At 40.3% G+C, this 24691-nt stretch overlaps 2 protein-coding genes across 3 annotated transcripts; both read right to left on the bottom strand.

The window, feature by feature from the left end:
* Positions 1-2856: 2856 nt before the first annotated feature.
* On the bottom strand, positions 2857-11763 carry chst12a (carbohydrate (chondroitin 4) sulfotransferase 12a). 2 transcript variants are annotated; one of them, XM_072676370.1, is made up of 2 exons: positions 11677-11763; positions 2857-7331 (listed from the first exon to the last, which is right to left on the bottom strand). In XM_072676370.1, the coding sequence occupies exon 2, from the start codon at positions 7276-7278 to the stop codon at positions 5974-5976; it is 1305 nt and encodes a 434-aa protein (XP_072532471.1). In that variant the 5' UTR covers positions 7279-7331; positions 11677-11763; the 3' UTR covers positions 2857-5973. The 2 variants fall into 2 exon arrangements, with proteins under 2 accessions (XP_072532471.1, XP_072532472.1); XM_072676371.1 differs by having other exon boundaries at positions 11613-11744.
* Positions 11764-13967: 2204 nt separating this feature from the next.
* Positions 13968-24112, bottom strand: eif3ba (eukaryotic translation initiation factor 3, subunit Ba). The gene is made up of 19 exons (XM_072676369.1): positions 23898-24112; positions 21990-22182; positions 21794-21913; positions 21628-21685; positions 19585-19713; positions 19348-19505; positions 17830-17961; positions 17635-17701; positions 17469-17515; positions 17063-17273; positions 16883-16955; positions 16024-16146; positions 15828-15906; positions 15606-15744; positions 15364-15489; positions 15174-15251; positions 14969-15077; positions 14570-14682; positions 13968-14472 (listed from the first exon to the last, which is right to left on the bottom strand). Exons 1-18 carry the CDS (start codon positions 23998-24000, stop codon positions 14582-14584), a joined length of 2046 nt encoding a protein of 681 aa, XP_072532470.1. The 5' UTR covers positions 24001-24112; the 3' UTR covers positions 13968-14472; positions 14570-14581.
* Positions 24113-24691: the final 579 nt, after the last annotated feature.

Below are 24691 nucleotides of genomic sequence, written 5' to 3'. Positions count from 1 at the left end.
AAACCACAGATAGTTAAAGTAGCATTAATAGCAGTGATAGCACTGTTACAGTGGCATCTGTCCAGGGGTGGGATATATTAGGCAGGTGAAAAAATGGTCAAGCATTAGAACCTGGGCCACTTTGACAAGCGCTTTGCTGCCAGACAGGCAGGTGGTTTTATTGTTATGGCTGATTGGTGTAGAGAATAAACTAGGACATACTTGGTGGCTGTATGCTTTGTATTATTTCTGACGACGTATTAAATACTACACAGATCAGGATATTATGACCACCTACCTAACAGTGGGAATAGCCACCCTTGGCTCGGACGACACTAGCGAGACCTCGTGGCATGGGCTGTATTAGGTGAGGGAAAGTGTTCGTTATAGGGGATAATTGGTCCACAGTGGAGTGTCGACTGCTCTGATGCCCTCTGGCATCAATAACCCGTGGGGCACCACTGTAGTGTCGTTGGGAGGCACTTAATGCCCAAGAAGTCTATTTTTGGTACACTCTCACTGCGTCAGGTCTCTAAAACATCCCACACAGTTAACACTTCCTGTGTACGGCCACAGAGGGCAGTGTATGGCTCTCATCACATTAAGCAAGATCAATCAGATTATATATGACAGATTCTTGTTTTAGATAAACTTGATCTTCAGTCAGATTTGAAGGACTTGCCTGCCACTAAAACATCTTCTGAGGTTTGACTACGTCAGCATACACCAGCAGGCAATATTAACCAATCATGTTTCACTTGCCCCTCCCAACAACCCCACCAATCATCCAGTGAGAACACACAGCTGGATCAGAAACCCTCATTGATACCCTGCTTCACTTGGAAATAGTCACAGTATGAGGACTGGAAAAAAATCTAAAACTTGACTTCATAAAAATTATGCATTTTATTCATATTGGGGGAAAAAATGGAAGTATTTACTTCCATTTTTCCCCCAATATTAATAAAATGCATAATTTTTTTGCCTTTCAGTTTATTTGTTTTATTTCACGGTTTTATAATAATTATTATGATTATTAATAATATTTATAATATATCAATAATTTATATACAAAAAATGGGTATGTGAAATGCACTGTATAAGCTTTGTTTGTTATTATTATTATTATTTTAAATTATGCAATAAATGGGGCAGTGGTGGCTGGGGCAGTGGTGGCTCAGCGGTTAGAGCGCCGGGATATCGATAACAGGGTTGTGGGTTCGATTCCCGGGCTCGGCAAGCTGCCACTGTTGGGCCCTTGAGCAAGGCCTCTCTGCTCCCCGGGCGCTGGAGTTGGCTGCCCACCGCTCTGGGTGTGTGTGTGTACTCACTGCCCCTAACACGTGTGTGTGTGTGAGTGTGTGTTCACTACCAGATGGGTTAAATGCGGAGGACACATTTCGCTGTACAGTCCACACTGTACAGTGACGAATACGTGCACCTTTATCCTTTATCCTTTTAAATCAAGTAAACTGCAGTACCCTAGTCATGCTTCCTGAGATGCATGTGAAAACTTGATTCACTAAATACTTAAACTTCCCCTCCCCCCAAAAAAACATATTAATATTAATAAAATGCATCATTCTTTGCCTTTCAGTTAATGTATTTTATTTTCTGTTTTTATTATTATTATTATTAATATAATAATAATGCATCATGTATTGATAATTTATTTACAAAAATATGGGTATGTGAATATGGGTACTGTATATTATTATTTTAAATTATGCAATAACTGCACTTGTCAAGTAAACTGCAGCACCCTAGTCATGCTTCCCGAGATCCTTGTGAAAACCTCAATCAAACCTAAATTCACAATAAAAATACATTTGAAGTTTCAGTTTCGCACCTAAAAATATGGCTCATAAACTGAACACCGAGAGGCACGGACTGTGGAAATACAGCCTCTTCAGAGACACGCTTATGCTTTATGTCTAAAGCTGAATTACTGTTTATTTGTTTAATTCAACACACATGCTTTGATATTTGCACACACTACATTAAATGTGCTGTGTGCAAAAGTAAATATTACTCATACACATTAAATATATGTAATCTCTAATAAGTTAAATCCATCCATCCACCCCATTCCTTTTCTTATGCGTTTCTTCATGGTCAAGATTATGGTTGTGGTCCAGAGCCTACCTGGAATCACTGGGCACAAGGCAGTGATGCCAGTCAATTGCAGGGCACCACACACACCCATTCAACCACACGTATGAGTCGTTTAGCATAGCCATTTCACCTACTGTGTGTTTTCATGGGAGGTGGAAGAACACCGGAGCATCCAGAGAAACTCCATAAGAACATGGAGAGAACAAATATGTTAAATTCAGAAACATAAATAGGGATTGTGCTACAAAATAAACGGTATAACACATAAGGGAGTTTGCATCCTGTTGGTAATCTGTTCACTTATTTACATATAGAAAGTCAACACAATACAATGCGTCACTTGACCAAGGGTATCCAAACTTTTGCACATTAGTCCTTTTGTACATTAGGTCTTGTTTATGCTGCAGATGAGGCCAAATGCAAAACTTCAGTGGCAGGTGATGTTCTCAGTTAAATGTCTGAGCACATCTAGAGTCCTCCACTGCCATCTAGTGTGGCTGTTGAGTACTACACCAATAAAACCCTACAGACTAATGAATGGTAGCAGTGACTCATTGCTGCAAAACAGCGCTCTACTATCAAGCACTTTTGTGGAACAGCCATTAAAGCACTGACATACTAGCCAGTCATTTGTTGAAAGGGCAGCTTAAAAGCAAAATGAAGGGTCTTACTACAACAAGGGATTATTCACAGTAATTTTTTATGAAGGTCAGATCTTGATCTTTTGCTCAAGTCAATGAATGTCAGATCGACAGCGAAAAGGGTTTTTGCACCATGCATTAAGCTTTATTTCTTCTCTTGAGATCACACCACAAAGCTTCTTAAAACCGTAATAAATAAAAGTAAAAGATGTGGCAAAACTGGTCATTTTCATCTTCCGTTACAACCTCACGTTGTGTTGAGAAGCATGTCCCTTTTGTTGTTTTTTTAACACAAACACAGCGATGTCCCTTAAAATAAGGAATCTCATGCAAACATGAAACCCATATGTCTGACAAACAGCTAAGGAGTTCTTCAGTTTCGCATCTCAAAGCATTCACTACAAGAGTGTCCGTAAGTTCTCATCTCTCTACAAATACTGTGGCACTGAATGTCCATAAAAATATATATATATTTTAAATAATGTGGTGAATGACATTAGGCAGCATGTTGTACAGATGAGTAATGAAACGTTCCCTTCTGCAAAATTCAGGAATCTAGGGATCTAGTGTGTACACTGTAACAGAAATAATGGAAAAGCACTGGATGTACTGATGAATCTCAAGAGCGCAGCATGCACCGTGGCCAAAAACACACAACAAAAACAAACCAAATTACAATTATTTCACAACACAAAGCCTATTCAATTATTCCCTATCATTTAGTATCTAATTGTTGTTTTCTCAAAGGTCAAAATATGACCCACTTACAAAAATACCTGTACATTGTAGTGTAAACTTTGTGTCCTCGTGTCTAGGAAAGGCACTGCTAGCACTCGGCCAATCCGGTGCAGCGCCTCCTGGACCAGCTGCTGATCATGGTCTGGCCTTAGGGCCCTCTAGCCCTTGACCTACAGTACCCTTGCGCTCCACACTGCTGCTGCTGCTGCTGCTCCTGCTCTCCATATGCCTCCAGGCCAAATACAGGACAAACACGCTCCTGTTTCTCAAAACACACACACACACACACACACACACACTCACATACACTCATCTAATACAAAACGATTCAATGTGCAAAACGCAGTGCACCAACATCACGATGGCAACTGAAACACCTTCCCAATCAAAACAACTTCAAGCCATACGGTCATTAAAATCCTCATTTGCACATGCCCACGTCTGCCTGAACAGACCGAGTTAATGCTACAGTAAAGCAGGCAGAAGGAAAAGAAAGGTTTAAGGGCCTCAGACACTAATTATTTGTGCTTTAACCTCCCTCTAAGAACCGCAAGCCTAATCAGGCCTGCTCACTCAGGACCGCTGTGCCTGCATCTAGCCTTTAAAACAATTCGCCACCCAGGAATCTGTTCAGAAATGCTACGTCTTACCAGAACAAACAAGACGTTTAATTTTGCCCGCAACGCCGGGTCTCTAGAGAGATGCATATTTATAAAAACGAACCGCAAGGCACACATGCTAGAACTCTATGGCACGCCAACGATAAGAGTGATCCGGCAGCAGGGAAGGCTTCCTGCCAGGGGAACGGATGCTCGAATCAAAGAGGAAAAGGATAAAAATGATGAAAGAAGAGATGCCACGGACAAACACAAGCTGCATTCTGACAAAGCCCTGCCTCGGATATTCCTCATGGTTTAAAAATAACCAAAAAACTAAACCGTCCCCTTTAGATGTCAGTTAACACTTAAAAAAACAACAGCAGATCTGCAGTAACATTGTTTCGTTATACATTAGTGAGAGAAATAGCTTGTGTGGAGTGCTCATCAGCGTCAATACTAGGGGTGCAACGGTATGTGCATTCGTATCGAACCGTAGCAGTACGGGGGCCACGCTTCGGTGCAAGGGAGTCACGCACGGTGCACGCTATTAGGGTGAATACGGTAATTTCACATGTGCGTGTTCCATCCGAAAACCTTAAGCTGTCAGCCAAAGGATTTGCAGAGTATTGTGGGAACTAGTAGCAGTTCAGGAGTAATGCTACAGAGTACTGTAGTGCTGTTTGTACTTCCCGCCCTCCTCTTTCGCCTCTCTCGCTGTCTCTCATGTCTCTCACTGTTCTCACCTTTTTATTCGAAACGACTGAAAATAAAAACAAGTATTTCTGTGAAATTCTGATTAAACATCTTACTTCAATTAAATCACGATGGATCGGACGAGGTGTCAGCGGTTTACACTTTACAGCTTAATTAACTAAACACACTACAGGCTGCATTAACTACCTCAGGAGGGCGCTATACAGCACTAGATGGAACAAACTGGAACTTTCACTTCTGTTCAAATTGAATGAAAAGTAATCTGGGATTGTGTCATTTTTTTAACACTGTGTCATGTTTAACTGTTATACCGTTCTCTTACCGAACCGCGAGGTCCGAACTGCGGTGTGAACCGAACCGTGACTTTCGCATACCGTTACACTCCTAGTGAATACTGCTCTGGTCTATTTTTTGTTTTGTTTGTTAAAGTAAATACATACGTATGTTTAAAATGAGGTCTCGAAAAGTACACGTTAATGTTTGCATCCTGAGGTGGGTGAACAGAAATCGCAGCAATGTAAAAATGAGGTGATGTCTCTGCATAAAAGTTACGCCTGACGAGCTCAAACAAACGTAACTGAAGTTCCTTAACTGCTAGAGGAGTGCAGTGTATCCTTTTGCCATGGAAAAGGAAGCAATATAAATTTAAAAGTCTGTTCTTCCAAAATAGTAGCTAGCATCTCTTAGTGCCTCTTTCACATTTATTAGCAAAAAATACAAAAATAGTCTAAATATTCTATGTGCACTGCCCTAAATGTGCAGTAAATCTAGCATATCTTCTCATGATAGTCGTATGTTCAAGCTGCATACTTATTCGGACAGATATGAATCGTGATTAAAAACTGCAGTTACGATAAAAACCAATACTTTACAAAAATGAAAAGCAAAACCTTACTGTTAACTGGCTGTGATTACCTAGAATGACTACTTCGATCCACTGGAATATACAGTACTGCATGCCAAATGGAGTGTTTTTTTTTCTTTGAGGAGGAAAATAAAAACCGTATATAACACCTTCAAAAATCTGTATATAACACCAGTATTGTCTACACTGTGTAAGATCATCCCTTCCCATGCCCAGGCGATCAACAAAGACATCACTGCTTCATAGAAATGACCCCTCAGAAGCAAGACGAGAGAATACTACAGATGCCATTCCAAATACCCAAAACCGTTAAGCCGAAAAGCTACTCGTGTAAAAGCTTCTCTGGTTTAGAATATCCGAACAGTCTGAAGTCAGCCTCGTAGAGCTTGTACAGCTCTCTTCGTGATTCAAGAGGAATGTTGGCAAACCAATCCTGCTCCCAACTGCTCACTGTCCTGTTGCGATGACTCGGTGGGAACTCGACGACATTGTCCACGCGCAGGATACGTAGCAAATGTTCGGCGTCCTCGTCCAAGGTCTCCAGCTTTCCCACAAAGTCATAATTTATCTGGCAAGGGTGGCACAGGCGGTACATCTGTCTCCAGTGCTCGTTAAAGGGCATTTCTTTCTCAGTGTTAGGATCTAACAGGTACTGGATAAAGTTCGTAAAGGTTGGTCGAATACCAGCAGCAAAAGCGTCCACCACAGAGGCTGGTGGGTCAGAGTAGTTGCCAAATCGTTTCAGCATGATGATAGCGAATTTCTTGTAGAAGTCCTCATTCTCCTGCTCGAACTTGTTGCGATAGGCAGAGATGAGTCGAACAAAAGGGTCTCGGACAAACATGAACTTGGTGTACTTCTTCAGCTTGATCTTCATGAGGTGACGGGAGAACTTCCCATAGCGCTTCCAGAACTTGTTGAAGGTAAAGTGCAGGCTGCTGTTGTGGATGAGGTCTGCAGGAACATCCAGAGGGTCTTGGTAGGGCACACCGTCCACCAGCAAACTCTCACTCAGCACAATCATGATGCGCTTCCAGTTGGTGCATGCCACCTTGGGAACGTAGCAGTAGATGATGCCATGCCGATCATCCACAATCAAGTGATCCAACTCCTTGTTGGGGATGTCATCAAATGTCCTGTTCTTTCCAGGGAAGTCCAAGCTGCTGTTGCTGCTGCACAGATCATGGATCAGCTGCTTCCTGCTGTCCTGCATCTGCTTCTTCTCGATCGCGATTGGCGTCAGGTGGATCTTCCACTCGCGCCTGGGGACGAACCTCTCTTCGGGTTTTTCTGAAGACTGGTTGTGAGAATCCCCAGGTGGGGTTTCCACTCTCACCTGTTCTGTTGGATCAGGGGTGCCTTCCAAAAATTGGTTGACGAAAGCATCGATATCTGACAGGAAGGAGCCATCTTTGTCTTCTTCCGCCTTCTCTTTCGGAGAGGTGTGGCCTTCTGGAGGGAGGCGGGAAGAGTGAGGACCGGAGATGGTGGTGTGCAGGTAAAAGTGAGTGGCTCCAACGTCATCCCAGTAGATGATTATCAGAAGGATCATGAAGACAGAGCCTAGGATTAAAAAGATGCGGAACAGCCTTGACTTGCCCATTTTGTCAGATTTGGACACTTCCATTCTCACCTGAGCTCCATATCACCATCGGTGACCTGAATGGAAAGCATCATATCCTACAGAGGAGAAGAGGAAAATCATTAAACATGAACACCCTTGGAAACAGGTCTACATTCAGATCAGTGTCTGGTACAATTCATAGAGCCTGACCTTTTCTCGCTTTAGGGTAGCTGTCGACAGCGTATAGAATTCATAACAGAGAAGAAACCATTTCAAGTCAAACAGCCAAAGTCACAGGCAGCTGAGAGCAAACCCGATTTAACCTCCTTGACCGTGGGTGCCGGCACGACTGCTTATGGTATGGCGGTGTGACTTTAACGGGGCCTAACCCTGAAAAGTTTCTCAAGGGATCTTATGACTAACGCAAGTCATGGTACTGCGTTCACGGCATTGCATCAGAGGATCAGAACAAGTACACAACTGTTAGGAGGTTGTGGTGGTGTAAGGCATGCGGAGTTCTCCTTTTTTTCTAACATTTTAACCCCCTTCTTAGAGCACACATTAAGAGAACAGTCTCTGGATTATAAATAGACTAACACACTGCGGAAAAGTCAACAGTGCAACTCTCTGTAACTGGGTAACAGCCCAGGTTTAGAGACATGGCAGGAATGCCTGTGAAAGCACATACTGCTAGATCTAGATGTAGAGGCAGATGTATAGATAGAGTCAACTTTGTCATTTCTCAGTACAAGTACAAGGCAATGAAATGCAGTTAACATCTACCAGAAGTACAAAGAGAACCACTGTGCAGAAAAAAGAGAAATAAGAACAGGAAAATTGGGTGATAAACATAAATACAAGGAATATGAATGTGTCTAAAATAAATATGGGAAATCTAACAAGATAGGTAACTACAACAGATAGATAGATAGATAGATAGATAGATGATCGACAGATAGACAGACAGACAGATAGATATACAGACAGACAGACAGATAGATATAAGGACAGACAGACAGACAGATAGATATACAGACAGACAGACAGATAGATATAAGGACAGACAGAGGGACAGATAGCTAGATAGATAGATCGAAAAACAGACAGCTGGTAGATAGACGACAGATAGATGGATAGATAGATATAAGGACAGACAGATAGCTAGAGAGATGATCGACAGATAGACAGACAGACAGACAGACAGATAGATATACAGACAGACAGACAGATATAAGGACAGACAGAGGGACAGATAGCTAGATAGATACAGATAGCTAGGGAGATTATTGACAGATACATATTCAGACAGACAGATAGATATACAGACAGACAGATACAGATACATATTCAGACAGACACATAGATATACAGACAGACAGATACAGATACATATTCAGACAGACAGATAGATATACAGACAGACAGATACAGATACATATTCAGACAGACACATAGATATACAGACAGACAGATACAGATACATATTCAGACAGACACATAGATATACAGACAGACAGACAGACACAAAGAAATACAGACAGACATACAGCCTGTCAGATACTAGACTAGTGTAGGAACTAGACAGGTTGTGTCTGCACATCTGTTTGCACATCTGTATCAGCAGTGACTGCAACTTAAAGTAGCTGAATGCATTCATTAGAAGGAGTGTCCCCAAACAGCACTTGTAGTTTCTTCAGTAATTTGAGTCTGACAGTTGCTGTTGTGTCAGAATTGAATTGGGCTTTGGTCACGATAAATGGACCAATAGAAATGCTCCAAAATGACTTGGCATAAAATATTTTTACACTGACTTCCACAAAAAGTTAAGGTTTCTTCCTCTTTTGGAGGAGAAGGGTTTTTTGCATGGCAGCAACAACAGACACACAGATGATTATGTACAGATTTGTAAAACACTGCGAAAACACAACTACCTGAAAATGGCAACTTTACAGGAGAAGGTAAAAAAAATAGTCCCACTTTAATAAATGTGTAATCACACAGTATTAAGACATGTACCAACAGTGTAGCTACTGGTGATGTATTCACTGTCACTGTGGATCACAGTAGTCACAGTTTACCTCAATATCTAAAAAAGCATGTGATATATATATATATATATATATACACACACACATATGTGTGTGTACAGTTCATATAAACTGTATTTATATGAACTGCTGCTTTTGCTGCTACAGACACTGAAATGCTAGTCTATACACCTCTGTAACTGCATACGCCGTACTACTGTAACACACATGTGGCAGCAAATACATTACCATCAGTTCCATCATAATTATTATTATCACTGAGTAGACAAAATAGATTTTGGCATGAAATTGATGATAAAAAAAACACTATATGGACAAAAGTATTGGGACGCCTGCTTGTGCATTGTTTCTTCTGAAATCAAGGATAGCAAAAAGAGTCTCTACTGTCCCGGGAAAAAGGCTTCCACTAGATTTTGTAGGAGCATTGCTGTGAGGATTTGACTGCATTCAGTGACAACTCATCCCATCAAGTACTGGATGGAGCACCATTATATATTATACTTATATATTATACCCCTTAGGCGCCAATAGGTTCAAATGTTTATAAGATAAGATAATCCTTTATTAGTCCCACAGTGGGGAAATTCTCAGTATCACAGCATAAAAGGGATAGCAAGGCACTCAGATGCAAAAACGTAGATAAATTACCACTATACACAATATAAATAATAGAAGTAAAAAAATAATTAAATAAAAAAGCAATAACAATATTATTTACAGATTATTTACAGATAATAGCAAATTGACCCGTTATCTGCTCCAGAGTGTCTTAATATATCAGCAAGGGGACTTGACAAGCTGTGGGTACTATACTATAGTATAAAAAAAATCATTTTTTACAATATCCACTCCGTGCGGTGGAGGTTGCGAAGCATCGCGAGATTTCGGTCACCAATAAGCTCCGCGATCAGGAAATTCGTATTTTACGATATTTTTACGAAAAATATTTTTAAAAGGAAATTTGCATTTTTTTAAATCGTTATTTATTGTATTTTTGCTGCTATTCTGCTGTACTGATTAGTTATTATACTGTATAATATTTATTTATATATAATTTGTTTTTTAGAGAATCTGTTACATTTTACGCATGTAAATAAACGAAAATACATAAAACATATATGTTGTATTTTTGTTTATTTACATGCGTAAAATGTAACATTCTCAAAAAAAAAACAAATATATATACACGTGTATGTGTATATAAAAAAATAAAATATATATTTAAATAAAAGATAATATATATAACAGTATGTAATATAACAAGTAACATACTTTTTAGTTTAGTTTAATACTCATTTTTCAATTTAATATATATTTTTATATTACTTGCAGAAAAAAAAAAAAATAATAATAATTAAATAAAAAAGCAATAACAATATTATTTACAGATTATTTACAGATAATAGCAAATTGACCCGTTATCTGCTCCAGAGTGTCTTAATATATCAGCAAGGGGACTTGACAAGCTGTGGGTACTATACTATAGTATAAAAAAATCTTTTTTTACAATATCTATCACAATATTTCGCCCTAGCAGCGTAAAAATTAGTCAAAACCGCTGTCCAAATACTGTCCCATACTGAGTACCGTGATTTTTACTCCAAATATGCTTGAATGAAATGAAACCTGCAGTATCCAACGATATCCACGATACACTCATAAAAGCATATCAACAAAATTGATCACGATACGATAACATATTGTCATATCGCCCAGCTCTTATGACTGTATGTGTGTTTATATTTACATTAAAGGCTCACTAGTTTAAGAAGCAATACTGGGTCAGGCTGACAGTGCAGTAGACCACAGTGGTACTGGGCTGACTTTACAGTAGCTAGCTAGACTAAGTACAGTAAAATCAGGCTGGCTTTAAAGTAGACTAAGTACAGTAATATCAGGCTGGCTGGACCAGCCTCTGCTGCCATCCATGCACAGCATCTGCTACAGCTATCTTAGCTGTTATGCTCGCTGAGCCGCACAGCCAGCCTTCAGCCAGCCTGGGAACCCGTCGATATATCGTGCCACATCGCTCTCACCACGGCTGCTGTCGTGTTTATTCGCCATGTGGAGGACTGCTCCTCGGAAACGCTGCCGAGCACAATGTGGCTCTTTGACACGGCACCTCGCTGAGGGAGCTAGCCGGGGTCGAGCTCGGGCTCGCGCTAGGGCTCGCGCTCGGGCTCGGGCTCGAGCTCATGCGCGAGAACTAACTAGCTACCGTTACCGTTACCCCCTCCCTACGGAACCACTCGGAGCTCCTCTAAACACTCAAAAGCGTCGTAAACCCCCATTCCTGAAGTCTCTCCAACCAAAACAAGGCGGGATAGTTAGTTAGTCAGCTATAGCTACCCTCTCCGCGGCTCCTCCGCGGGGCACGTCGACAACAAGTAGTTCGCCTCGCTGTACGAGTTACCTCTGGACATAGCGGGACCGTCTGCCGTTAAATAAGGAGCGTAAACATGGCAGTAAAGACTGCCTCAGCACTCCTCCACCTCCTCCTCCACCTCCTCCACCTCCTCCTCTTCTTCTTCTCCTCCTCCTCCTCTCTCCACCCAGACGGCCTCGGCTGAGGGAAGATGTGCGCTCGCGCTTTCACACTCCGTGCGGTGGAGGCTGCGAAGCATCGCGAGATTTCAGTCACCAATAAGCTCCGCGATCAGGGAATTCGTATTTTACGATATTTTTACGAAAAATATTTTTAAAAGGAAATTTGCATTTTTTTAAATCGTTATTTATTGTATTTTTGCTGCTATTCTGCTGTACTGATTAGTTATTATACTGTATAATATTTATTTATATATAATTTGTTTTTTAGAGAATCTGTTACATTTTACGCATGTAAATAAACAAAAATACATAAAACATATATGTTGTATTTTTGTTTATTTACATGCGTAAAATGTAACATTCTCAAAAAAACCAAATATAAATAAATATATATAAATAAATATATATATATATATATAAATATATATAAATATATATATATATATATATATATATATATAAATATATATAAATATATATATATATATATATATATATATATAAATATAAATATATATATATATATATATATATATATAAATATAAATATATATATATATATATATATATATATATAAATATAAATATATATATATATATATATATATATATATAAATATATATATATATATATATATATATATAAATATAAATATATATATATATAAATATATATATATATATATATATATATAAATATATATATATATATATATATATATAAATATATATATATAAAACAGTATGTAATATAACAAGTAAAATACTTTTTTTAGTTTAATACATTTACATTTACGGCATTTAGCAGACGCTCTTATCCAGAGCGACTTACAAAGTGCTTTGATATTTACCCAAGAAAAGCCTTAGCTAGTTAGAATAGACTAATAATAATACTCATTTTTTAATTTAATATATATTTTTATATTATTAGCAGAACTGAATAGCACAGCAGGTAGCTAGTGCTTCCTTCTTGTAGACTAGGGTTTAACTCCCTAACGGGGAAAACATACCTCTCCATACCAATCAATTCCTGGGCAAGACCTTTAACACTACAGTCACCAGTGTAAATTTGCTAACACAACATGAAACATGACAACCTGTGCGCTTTCATCCAAGTTGCTGTATGAAAAGGGCTAGAAATCAATAAGTTAATCTGGCCAGTTTACTTACAAGCTTTGCAGTTCATTAACTGTACGGTTACAGAGTGGCCCACATTGCCCTACTTCTCACATCTGCAAGATTATCTGGTATACACATTGGTTTCAATATACCACCCTTGGCAAGTATATTTTGTAACCTTATACACAATGACCTACATGAATACAAGAGGATTGCATGACTACCCTCTCTTCCAAACAGGGTGGGTCTGAAAGCTCTAGCCAGTTTTTCCAATGACCCGAATACAGTTGCTATAGGAGACAGAGGAAGTAGAGGGTTTCCTCACACCATCAATTCCAAGGACTTTACCCACATAAGGCAAATGTAAGGCCCCTCGTTGTGTTTTAGCATATCTTATACCATGTACTTTTCAAAACGTGATCTCATGTGTGTATAAAATAAATCAGAACTTCACTACTATTTTTTTTCAGTAGTATATAACCTAGCTGTGTGCATCCATCAAGAGCTGGTCAGGTGATAATGTGTAGATTGCAGCCGTAGATTAAGCTGTAATTAGTAATTAGGCAGGACTTCGCTCCACCCTTTAGCACAGAGACTCTAATACTCTGATTTTTACACAAACACTGTATTCACATATGATTAAAACTGTCAAAACTTCCTCTACTAGCAGGATCCCTAATCCTGATCTCAGGTGAGCTGGTGGACAAAGAATGAGCTCATCCTGTAGCTGCAGTGACGCACTAAAAATTACTGCACTGAAACATACAAGTTTATTGCAAACAAATTGGTACAAGAGAGAAGCAGAACGCCTGCATTTAAAGTTTGCAAGCCGATTACATTAAAAGCCACTCCAGTCTGCAGTGTGGTGCAGCTTTTGATTACAAAAAGAATGCAGGAGTTAATGATGATTAAAAATGGCCCAATTTACAAGTTACTGTCTGAACTGACACCTGAATGAAGTCTTGGAAGGTTTACATGACAGATGACTAATCGGTTCTATTAGCGGCACGCACCAGAGAACAAGCACCAAGCTTCAGACACCGGCTTTCAGTTTTATTGAGAGAACATCATCTGACAAAAGGCTAAATTTGTTTTATACTTTATTACCTTGTTGTGCATTTAATATCAGGTAATCTGAATGGAGGAGGATACAGCCCACTGTAGTGCACGCTAGAGTACATATTAATCTTGAGGAAAATCTGTGGAAACGAAATGTCTTCCTTCCATGTGGAGACGTAAAAACGCTCCACTGCAAGCTGGGTCATGATAACGGCCTTCTGAAAAGGTAAACGTTCAACTCAAAAGGCAAGAATCAGAGGGTGGACCCGTGGGAGCTTGTGGGTCAGGGTGGTGGACGCAGGGGTGGGGACTCCCAGAGCTGGATAAGGTGGCAAAAGCAACAACAGCGGCACGAAATTCTCCTTCCACAGCAACCAGTATTAAAAGGCACTTGGCTGGATGTTAACAAGGAATATGCAGAAGAGAGCGATGCCCGATTTCGTTTCCCTCCAGTGCAGTCACGCTCCTCAAAAATAAAACTGCTCTGTGGGAAGAAAAAGCAAAGGTCTGACTGAATAATCTGTGCCGAGAGGACACGGCACAGCTCACGGGTCTATATCTGATTCCAAAACAGACATTACCTGCTACTAGGACTACAGATCGCCGATTGGAATGATTTCTTCATTGATGAAAAACTCAATGGTCTCCTCCTCCCAGTCATCGACATTGCTTTCCAATTCATCAGTATCCACACCTATGAAGCAAAACATGTACCATGATGACTCCATGCTAGACCACACCATAGATTCCTCTGTATTAAACACAATATCCTGCCAACCATTCACTAGGCCACATTTCTAACCCCTTTCCTGGTCCTCATCTTACAACCAATCCATGTATTGTACTTAATGCACAGTATTTAGATTAAATACAAAGTATTTACAGTATTTAAGGTTTGCACTTTATAAATTCTCCCCATCAGAAGGCCAGCACTTGGGTATCTGCCCCACCTTAGTAACTTAGATTTTTAATGAATCTACCTCCTCTGAGCTCAAGGCGGAGAGGTCTCTGCTCCTGGTACATCTTCATGGCAGCTTCACGGTGCTTGCGATACTCTTCCATCATTGCGCGTCTCTTGTCAACCAGTTCCTGTAAAGCATGTGAAACTCAGGTCAGTTTTCTGGATCCAAATCATCATGACCAATCCATTAAAAACCCCAAAACTCCATGATCTCAAAGCTCTACCTTTGAAGCCTTGGACTGGCTGAGTCGATCCTTCTGCTCAAAGATCTTGGAGTACTTCTTCAGGTCCTTCTTGATGCCCTGGAAAGATCAGAGAAATAGCACAGATGAGCCCTTGCTGATTACAAGGACAGGAAGAATAAGTGACAGCTAGGCTGTGTGTGTGTGTGTGTGTGTGTGTGTTTGACATTACCTTTATCTGGTCCTGAGAGAGCAGAGAGGGTGGCCGCGGCCTCCACAGCAGCTGGCAGAAGCGGTCTTTGTTGTTCTTTTGCAGCAAACGACCCTGAAACGTCCACAGCCAGTAGGCATTGTCCACCTGGGAAAACAAATTTGTATTTGGAGTTAGAGGGCAACTGGAAAAAGAGTACACCCCTCAAAAAATGATTAAACAAACACATTATAAAAAAAATTTAAAAAAAAGTTTATAATGACCTTGTGACTCCACCAAGAGACAGAGGTCACCACAAATCGGCCAGTTGGATCCCACTCCACGTCTGAAGCCATGTAATGCTCGGCGATGTTCATCATGGTGCAGTCAGAGGTGTCCACAAACGCCAGAGCGCCATTCATACTGTCACCAATAAACAGAATAAATAGGTGAGTGGGGGTAATCCATTCCCAGCTACTTAACAGCACTTTTAAAAAAGTACAAACCTCCTCAATCCAGCCAAGACAAGGAACTGGCCCTGAGGGCTCCAGAAGATGCTGTTTGCCTGCTGTTTGTCAAACATTTCTGGGAGAGAGAGAAGGGGGGGCATCAGATTTTCCACTGCACTGTATTTTCCACTGAAACTGTGCCCACCAAACCTAACCCTATAATCAGCATAATCTGAAAGTGCAGGATACTCACTGATCAGGTCGATTTTGCCATTGCTCTTCACGTGATAAAAGGATGCATTGATCCTGGGGGATTCGCCATGCAGCACTGCAAACCTGCTACCGTTGGGTTCCCAAGCAAAAGCAATGATGCCCTCTGTAAATGACATACAGTATTAGGTCAGACCAAAAACAAGCAACATCAGAAGTAGAAACTATAGATGGACCGATCAGTGTTTTTGGGACTGATACCAATCGTCTTTTCAGATGGTGATCGAGGGTGGGGCTGGATGCTACATTAATCTTTCCAGGCAATACTGGAAAGACTCTACTTTTTGGAATCGATCACATTTAAGACACTGGATCCCTGAGCACCAGCTGAGAGACATTGAATTCCCTTACAGAAGTGCCCGATGGAGCTCAATGTGGAAACAGAAAAAGGCTGCTTATGCTCATCTTCTATGAAAACGCAATCACTTTCGAAAAGTAATTCCTTTAGCTTTCCGACTGGTGTGTGTGGTTAAATGTGGTCTGCAGCGTTGGCTGGTTTGTGTAGCAATGTGCTGTTTGTTAGCTCCGCTACTCACTACTTGAGTTACACCAGACTTACGGAGTGGATACAGCACACAGAGTTTAGAACATCACAGGTTTTAATGAGCTACTGCAGCCATGCGTAGTTAAACCTAACGGTTAAACAAAGTACTGTAGCTTCCTGTGACCAAGGAGCCTCATGCCGAGCTGCTGTAACCCTTAACCCCCGACTGGCTAATTAGAGAAACATCTGCCATTTCCCAATTACATAATTTGGCTGAAAATTGTCAGAAACCAATACATGTCCAATCAATTTTTCCATCTCTAGCTGAAACACTAAGAAGCTTTGCCCATTTCCTCACCTTTCATTTCCACCACATCCACAGGAACCTGCTTCTCCCTCATCCTGAAGATTTCAAAGTTCGTGACAATTCCCTGAAGCAGAAGAAGTTGTTTAGAAAGAGAGATCAATCGTTTATCCCCAAAAGCCGTCAACACAGCAAGGTTTTGACCCATTTAAACATCAATGATGAGCTGAATACCTGTGTTCCCTTAGGAGTCCTGTCCACCTTTACACAAAGGTAGTCGCCGTTCTTCTGCCAGTGAAGCTTGCAGTCCACCACATTGAACAGATTGCGCACTCTGATCTCGTTCCTGGATGGAAGTTGCATGAGGGTCACCCTCGCCGGGATGTCTTTATCTTCAGGCACCCAGAAGGCAATGACGTTATCACCGGGGGACCAGGAGAAATCCCTACAGACACATTTAACATAATAAACGCGTGCAATCTGAACAGACCTCTTGCTCTGATTAAATGTATGGTAATACATGCAACAATTCTGCACAAGAAACAGTAGTTTAAAAGTCACACCAACACTTTACATTAATCATGGTTCTCCACTAGTTTCAGAAGCGCTGCTAATCTTAATGAGCTCTTTTATTACTTACTTAATTCCATTTATCTTCAAACTCTTCTTATCCAAAAGACCCATTGACTATAAGGAGGGAACAAAGATAAATCAGTTGTGAAATGCAAAACGCAATGAATTAAATAACAGGGTCTCGGAGATAACCCATCTCCAAAACTCGTAAACACAGCTCGTCCTAAACTTACTGGTGTTTCGTAGATGCTGAGGGTGTCCTGGGTCATTCTGGCAAAGAATTTCCCATCTGGACTCCACCTTAAAATATACAAAAAGATTAGAAGGTGCACAAATAGTCACAACGAAACCTGACAAATAGTCACAACGAAACCTGACAAATAGTCACAACGAAACCTCCAGTCAGACTTTGTTACATCCACACTCACTTGAAGATTGGCCAATGGGCAGAGCTCTCACAATGGAAGCCTCGCTTCTTCTGACCAGTCAGAACATCCCAGATGATAATGGCCTGTGGGTCATCTTTTGTGTCCATGAGGGGGCTAAATGTAACCACGTACCTGAAGGAAATTGAACATCCAAAGTTAATAAGATAAGACAACCATATTCACCATTTGTGTTGGAAACACATGGAATTTGGCCTCTGCCTTAAACCCATCCGTGAAACACACACACACACACACATTAAAGCTTGATAAACAATATGCATTTAGGTATATTTTTAATACAGTAAACATAGCAGTGCTTAAATAATAGTAAACACTGACCAACTGCACATTTCATTACAAAGTGTAATTAGTCCTGTTTTCTTTTTGTCCTGACCCAAAAAAACGGTACTGTGTTAAGTATGAGAGAGTATCTTTGTGATCGGTAGCTTCTGGGTTTTTTTATGCATTACAACATAGTGATGCAGTTTAGTAATTATAGCATTTTAGTTTAATTACCAGCACTAATGCCAAATCTGAGTATGGCCTCAGATTGTGCGTTTGTTGAGCCATTGCACATACAGGATTTTATATTAATCTATATAGTATTTATATCATCACTATTACAAAAAATGACAAGAAAAAAAATATTTAATTGTCATTTTGGAGCATTTCTATTGATCTAGCATGAAATGATCAAAAACATCAAGAACACTAGTTTCACACTGTGAAAAAAAGTGAAAAATGGAGATTAGAGCAGCACAATATATCGCTTAAGCATCTCCATCATAATGTGTGCATGATTTTTAAATATGACAATACATATCCCAGGACAAAATATTGCCCTTATAAAAGTCTTAGGGTGCATAAAGCACAAATAAAGAAGGTCGTTCACCAGGGTGAGGCTGTCATTGCACTCGGGCTGTACCGACCACTGAGAATTCCCCAAATGAGGGAATCTTGACGGTGTAATTTCCGGTGAATCACATTTACGCTCTCCCATAATTTTTGGTGGGTGAGCAGCCGCGGTCTAACGGTTAGATATGTGAAGTTGGGACAGGGAGCTCAACAGTTGGTGCCCTTGAACAAGACACCCAAACCACCAATGCTCCCTGGGTGCTGAGGTGGCTGCCCATTGCTTCAGAGGTGTGTGTGTGTGTGCACACTGGATTAAACACCGAGGATGTGCAATGGCCATAAAGGATGACCTCCATGTTTTCATGCATAAGACCATTTTGGATTTGCTGAAAGTATTATATTTTTGGGTAGCTACAGAAGCTGTGAACTACTTTACAGCAGGAGGGAAGTAATAATAAATAATAATAATAGTATATTAATTAATAATAATATATAACTAATTTCAATTACTATTATTAATGTTGCATTAAATAGCATTTACTGAATGATTAACAGTTACTTGTTAAAGTCTTGTTAAAGTCTGGTACCAGAAATTCATCCTCAGCCTTTCAAGCTCAACAACCTGAAAATATTCTTCACTTGGCCATACAGGTCCATACATACCTCTCACACGGGGAAAAGTCGATAAGCTGGACCCCCTGATGGCTGAACCTCTGAATCTGTTTGAACTTCTCCCCACCCCACAGTGCGATGCCTCTTTGATGAAACGTGGCTAGGTAGGTGCCTTTAGGAGACCAGCGCACATACGTTTCTGTCCACCGCTATCAGAAAGACGGGCAGACAGGTTAGAGGCATATAGAAATGAGCACTTCATGCACAGAGAGCAGAACGGAGACTCACCGCTCTCTCCTCAACTTCAATGGGCTCCTTGACATCGTTGGAAAATATGCCCGTCTTTTCACCAGAATCGTAGATCACGCTGTACTGATCGCGACAGTCTGGGTCCTCCAACCAGTGGCGCAGATTTCCCTGTGGAGTCAACAGAGAAACAGAACATGCATCAGGACACTAAACCAAGCTCTGACGCCAAACTGATCGACATATTTACGCACCAGCTGTGAGCTTGCTCATGCTCACACATTTGCAGGCACGGGCTGTAAACTGATGTCTTTGCTGCTTCTAATGGGCTAATATTTACAGGCTGATTCAGTTCTGTCACAGCAGGTGCCTCTTTATTGAAACACAGCGGAGAAGATAAACTAATAAATAAAGATCTTTTAACGGTTCTTTGAGCGATGCCACAGAAGAACCACTGTGTTTGTAAATGTGTGAGGAATTAAAAACCAGTGCGTGAAATGAAACTGCATATGGAATCATCCAAAGGACCATTTAAAGCATCTTTATTAAGTATACCATTATAGTTAAGTATTTATCGACCACAACAATGACTCAACTCTGGTCCTGGATTACTAAAATGTGGCCTCCACATGTTAGAGCAGGGTGTCCAATTTGCAGGTTTATATTCATACAAGCTGAAGCACACTTGACTAAATGTGTTGAATCAGCTGGTCTTCAAGTCTTCCAACAGTTGAGGTGGTGTGTTAAAAAGAAAATCTGAAATTGGGCAGTGGTTGGTGTGACGCCATCACACCATATGGGACACTGGGGTAAGAGTCCCGGTCCGGGAGACTACACTACACCAAGAAGACTTTTAACAATAAATCGTCCTGCCTCCGTAATACAGGTAACCTTGTAAGTTGCTCTAGATAAAAGCATGAAATGTCATAATTGTAAACATAAATGCCACCAGAAACCAAGAAAACATGCAAAGTAGCAGGAGTAGGATTTAACACCACTGGAGAACTGCATTTACACCATTGTAACCAGTCATCTAATCAATGCCTTAGCATAGTAGTTAAATAGCTATCTAAATATTATGTTCAGCTCTAAAATTAGGGCTGCACAATATGAAAATGCAAAGCGGGATGTGAAAGCTGCTGGATGTTATGATGTACAAGAGAAATTAATGTCTTTAAATGGGGAAAAAAAGTACATTCATTTTATTAGTTAACCAAAAATTATAAAACATACTTAAATTTGGGATTTCAGACCAATTCAGTCAAAAGCAAATCTGTTCTACAGTATTTCTACTAGAGCTGGGCAATATGACGATATTTTATTGTATCGTGATAATATGTTTTTCTAAGCATATGGAGGAGACTGTTAGTGCTTAATAACCACTGATCAGCTGCAGGTTTCATTACTAACAGTGTAATTAGACTGGTTTAATTAGATGAAGAGCAGCAGATGCTGAATAGAAATCACTGTAGAGGATCTGAATAGTAGTTTTTATAAATCTGTCGGTACTGATGTATTTAGTCTGTGATCACGTTTCGTGATGAATATTGTGTATCATGCAAAAAAAAAAAAAAAACACTTTAAATTTTATATATTGTGATATAGTATTTTTACTATATCGCCCAGCCCTAATTTCTACTGCTTGACTCCACACAGAGCAGAGTGTAGGCACATAAATGGGACAAGAACATACTATTGCGGTCACAAAAAAACTTGCATTTCTATTTTTGCCTTTTTCTCTTTGGGCAGAAGTTAAATCTGACCGTTGCTCTTTACACTGTTTAAAATTTTATCCTAAACGGACCAATAAAAATGCTCTGAAATGACTTGGAAGAACATAAAAAAAATTTACAGACTTTTATTGGTTTGAAGTTAAGGCTTGTTGTAGTCTTCTGTAAAATTACTATTTTGGAGATACAAGGTTCTAAGGTGAGAGTGATGTGTTTAATGTCAGGCCTCGTAACAGGGTAAGGGTAAAGGATGATCTGACTGTAGGATAAACATTCACAAGCCCTATATAACCTATAAAACCTATTACAGTAATATGTAATGTTGTTACAAGACTGAATTACTTGAATTACTCACAAAATCTTTGAAGGGTTGCTTCTCAGGAGGTTCCCATTCATCACTGATTGACATATACCTGAAGAATAAAAATGAGCCCCACATTACTTTGAAGTGCTTTCAGCTTGATCATCCACATTTGGGCCAAAAAGCCCAAGAAACGAATTCTGAACTGAGCAGAACTTACTTATCAAAGTCAGTGAACAGGTTGACACGGAAAGTATGCTGCTTATCCAATTTGTATCCATCAGCGTTCTTCACAGCTTCTTGTGCATGGCTTGGAGCAGAATACTCCAGAAAAATGTACCTGAACAGCAGAAAGCAAACATCAGACACCAGTAGACAACTTCAACGTTACACAAGCAGTCAGAAGATGCGCTCACCCCTTGGTCTTGCCATCTGCTTCCGGGTAGAACTCGTTGGTTATTTTGCCGAATTTTGAGAAGATCTTGTGGACAACGTTCTTGAGCTTCTCCAAACGGTCCGGTCCTACTTGAGGAACATTGTCAACGACAATGACCGAGTCGATGCCATCAGCCTCTTGGGGTTTCTCCCTGAGGATATCTTCCAGCAGCTCTGCAGAGCGCAAGAACAGTATGAGGTTATAATATGGAGGGTTATAATATAGGGCTGGAGGACATGGTAAAAAAAATAAATAAATAAATAATAAAAAAAAAAAAAATTATATATATATATAAAATATATATCAGGACATTTAAAGACATTTACAATAATAATCGTGATGCCACTCGTGATCTCCTTATGCCACCCATCCCTATAAAACAAACTCTCCTATACATCTGCTGCACTGCATCCAATTAAACTAGTGACTAACATGCTAGATATTGACTAGATATGCTTAGAAAAGCATCACTTCTATCACGATAATTCATCAATCATATTTCCCCAAGAACAAATGCAACAGAAACTCATTAAAAGGTGCTACAGATGTTTTTTGGGGGCAATGCCATTGCAGGACCACTTCTGTCTGCCCCATAAAGAACATTTTATAAGGAAGCTGGTGTGAAGCACCTGTACCACCTTTACACCAACAGCTCATCTGTGGCATTGCTCCAAGAACCCTTTGAGGAACCTTAATATTTTAATAGTATGCAGTCTGCTTGCTTACACCTCAGCTCCTCTGCTAAGAAGCCCTTCCTTTGATTATAATGGATGCTCTAGCTAGGGCAAGGACAGCAGTGCAGTGACAGGGCTCCAGGAGCAGGATTAGGAAACTGATCTGATGCAGTTAGCACCAACTTACAGGGCTAGATAACGCAGCTCCTACTGATAACGTTCATCTGACGCTTGACACGTTGAGGACGTTTTCGGCGGGCAAAATATTTACAATAAATTAAAAATTAAAAAATAAAAATAAATATTTACCAACAAATGTATATGGAAAAATATTTTGCATGAAAATAAACATTAAATATGAATTTATTCAATATTAATTTATTAAATATTAATTAAATATGTATCAACTGTACTACAAAATAAAAGTCATGTAAAAAGGCTCTTTTTTAATAAATAGTCAGAATATACACATTAGTTATTAGAGCTATTTATGGAGAATATCTAGATTTATGCATTAAATAGCTAATAATTTAGTTAAACGATTAATTATTGTGGCTAATTTACTAATAGCCCGCTAGCTAACACCGATACTACTCTACGGCACGCCTCACTCGGTTAGCTTAGCCACCTAGCTAGCGCTAGCAGTAGAGCCGGATAGCTTTTGTCTTCGCTCCAGTTTATAACTGCCGCAGTCTCAGATTTAGTGCTTATTTAGCACTTAATTAATCAATAAATCTTCAATAAGTCTTCTCCAGGTTAAACAGCACCGCCTGGGTTAATATAAGCGCCTTTAGTTAGTTATCTACATTAGATTAGGGCGCTATGGCCTAACTAACGTGCAGCGATGGGAAATCCAGGTCCAGAAAGTACAAATCCACCCCACGATTCCGTGTCTTCCGCCGCCCCGGCAGCGGAGCCGCTCCGGCAGCTGGAACAAAACCCTGGGGCGGATTTTTACTTTCTGAGCCTGGAGCTGGAATCCGCTGGAATCCTCGCTTAACGTGACGCTGAATGAGCATGGCTGCTGTAGCTTTCTGCCTAGCTGGCTAAACGGCATGGAAACAGTTTAACGAACAAACCAGACGTCGTGCGACTATAACCTGTGAATTAAAGCTGATTTACACGCATTTATAAAGCTGCTTTCACGTGGTGTCGCCGAGATAAGCGGCCGATGGCGGGCCTCGTTGCAGCCGGCTGCTCTCCTAGCCACCTACCCTGATCACTGATGTCATCCTCGAAATCCTCCGGGTCGCTGAACGACGGCTCTTCGCCTTCATCAAACTCGACCTCTGCGTCCATGTCTTCCGTATCTCTCATCGAGAAGTCGTTGTGGACAATAACAGGCGATTAACGCGCACCGCTGATGTTAAAAATCGTAATCCAGCGTTTTTCCTTGCAGGACCATGTGCGGTGCCGCCGGCGCGAACCCCCCTGCGCAGAGAAAAGGAACAGGCCATGTGAGCCAAACCCACTCAACACAGACGGTGTGAAATGACAATGGAAAACGACCTCTCAAATGCACGTGCGCAACGCAGTGCAAATATTTAACTTATTTTTTAGATAAACTACCTAACTGCGCACTCATAAACCTACTTTCAGTAAAGTAAACCTGTGTGAAAGCCGTGCCGTGCCTCCCCCCCTTTTAGTGCACTTGGTTTGTCCCAGTGAAGGCTAGCTTCCCGTACGCTGTACGTCGGCGAACGCTCTACGTGTGACGCAGCCGGGCATGTCCTGCGATTTGTAGATCATACACACCCACAGCCCTCTATAAAGAGTGTTTTGAAGATCAGCAGTTTCAAACAGCAATCGGAGTGTGCCGTAAAAACGACGTAAGGAGTTTATAAATTATTATAATTATTATTTAAATTATAAATTCAGGTTTCTGTACATCATACTTAGCATCTTACATCGTTTAGAATTCTGTTTTAACACATTACACACACACACACACACACACATATATATATACCATATGTATGTATGTATATATATATATATATATATATAT

This window comes from Salminus brasiliensis, chromosome 3 (genome assembly GCF_030463535.1).
Source record: "Salminus brasiliensis chromosome 3, fSalBra1.hap2, whole genome shotgun sequence".
Taxonomy (NCBI): Eukaryota; Metazoa; Chordata; class Actinopteri; order Characiformes; family Bryconidae; genus Salminus; species Salminus brasiliensis.
This window is presented reverse-complemented; position numbering and strand designations above follow the sequence as displayed.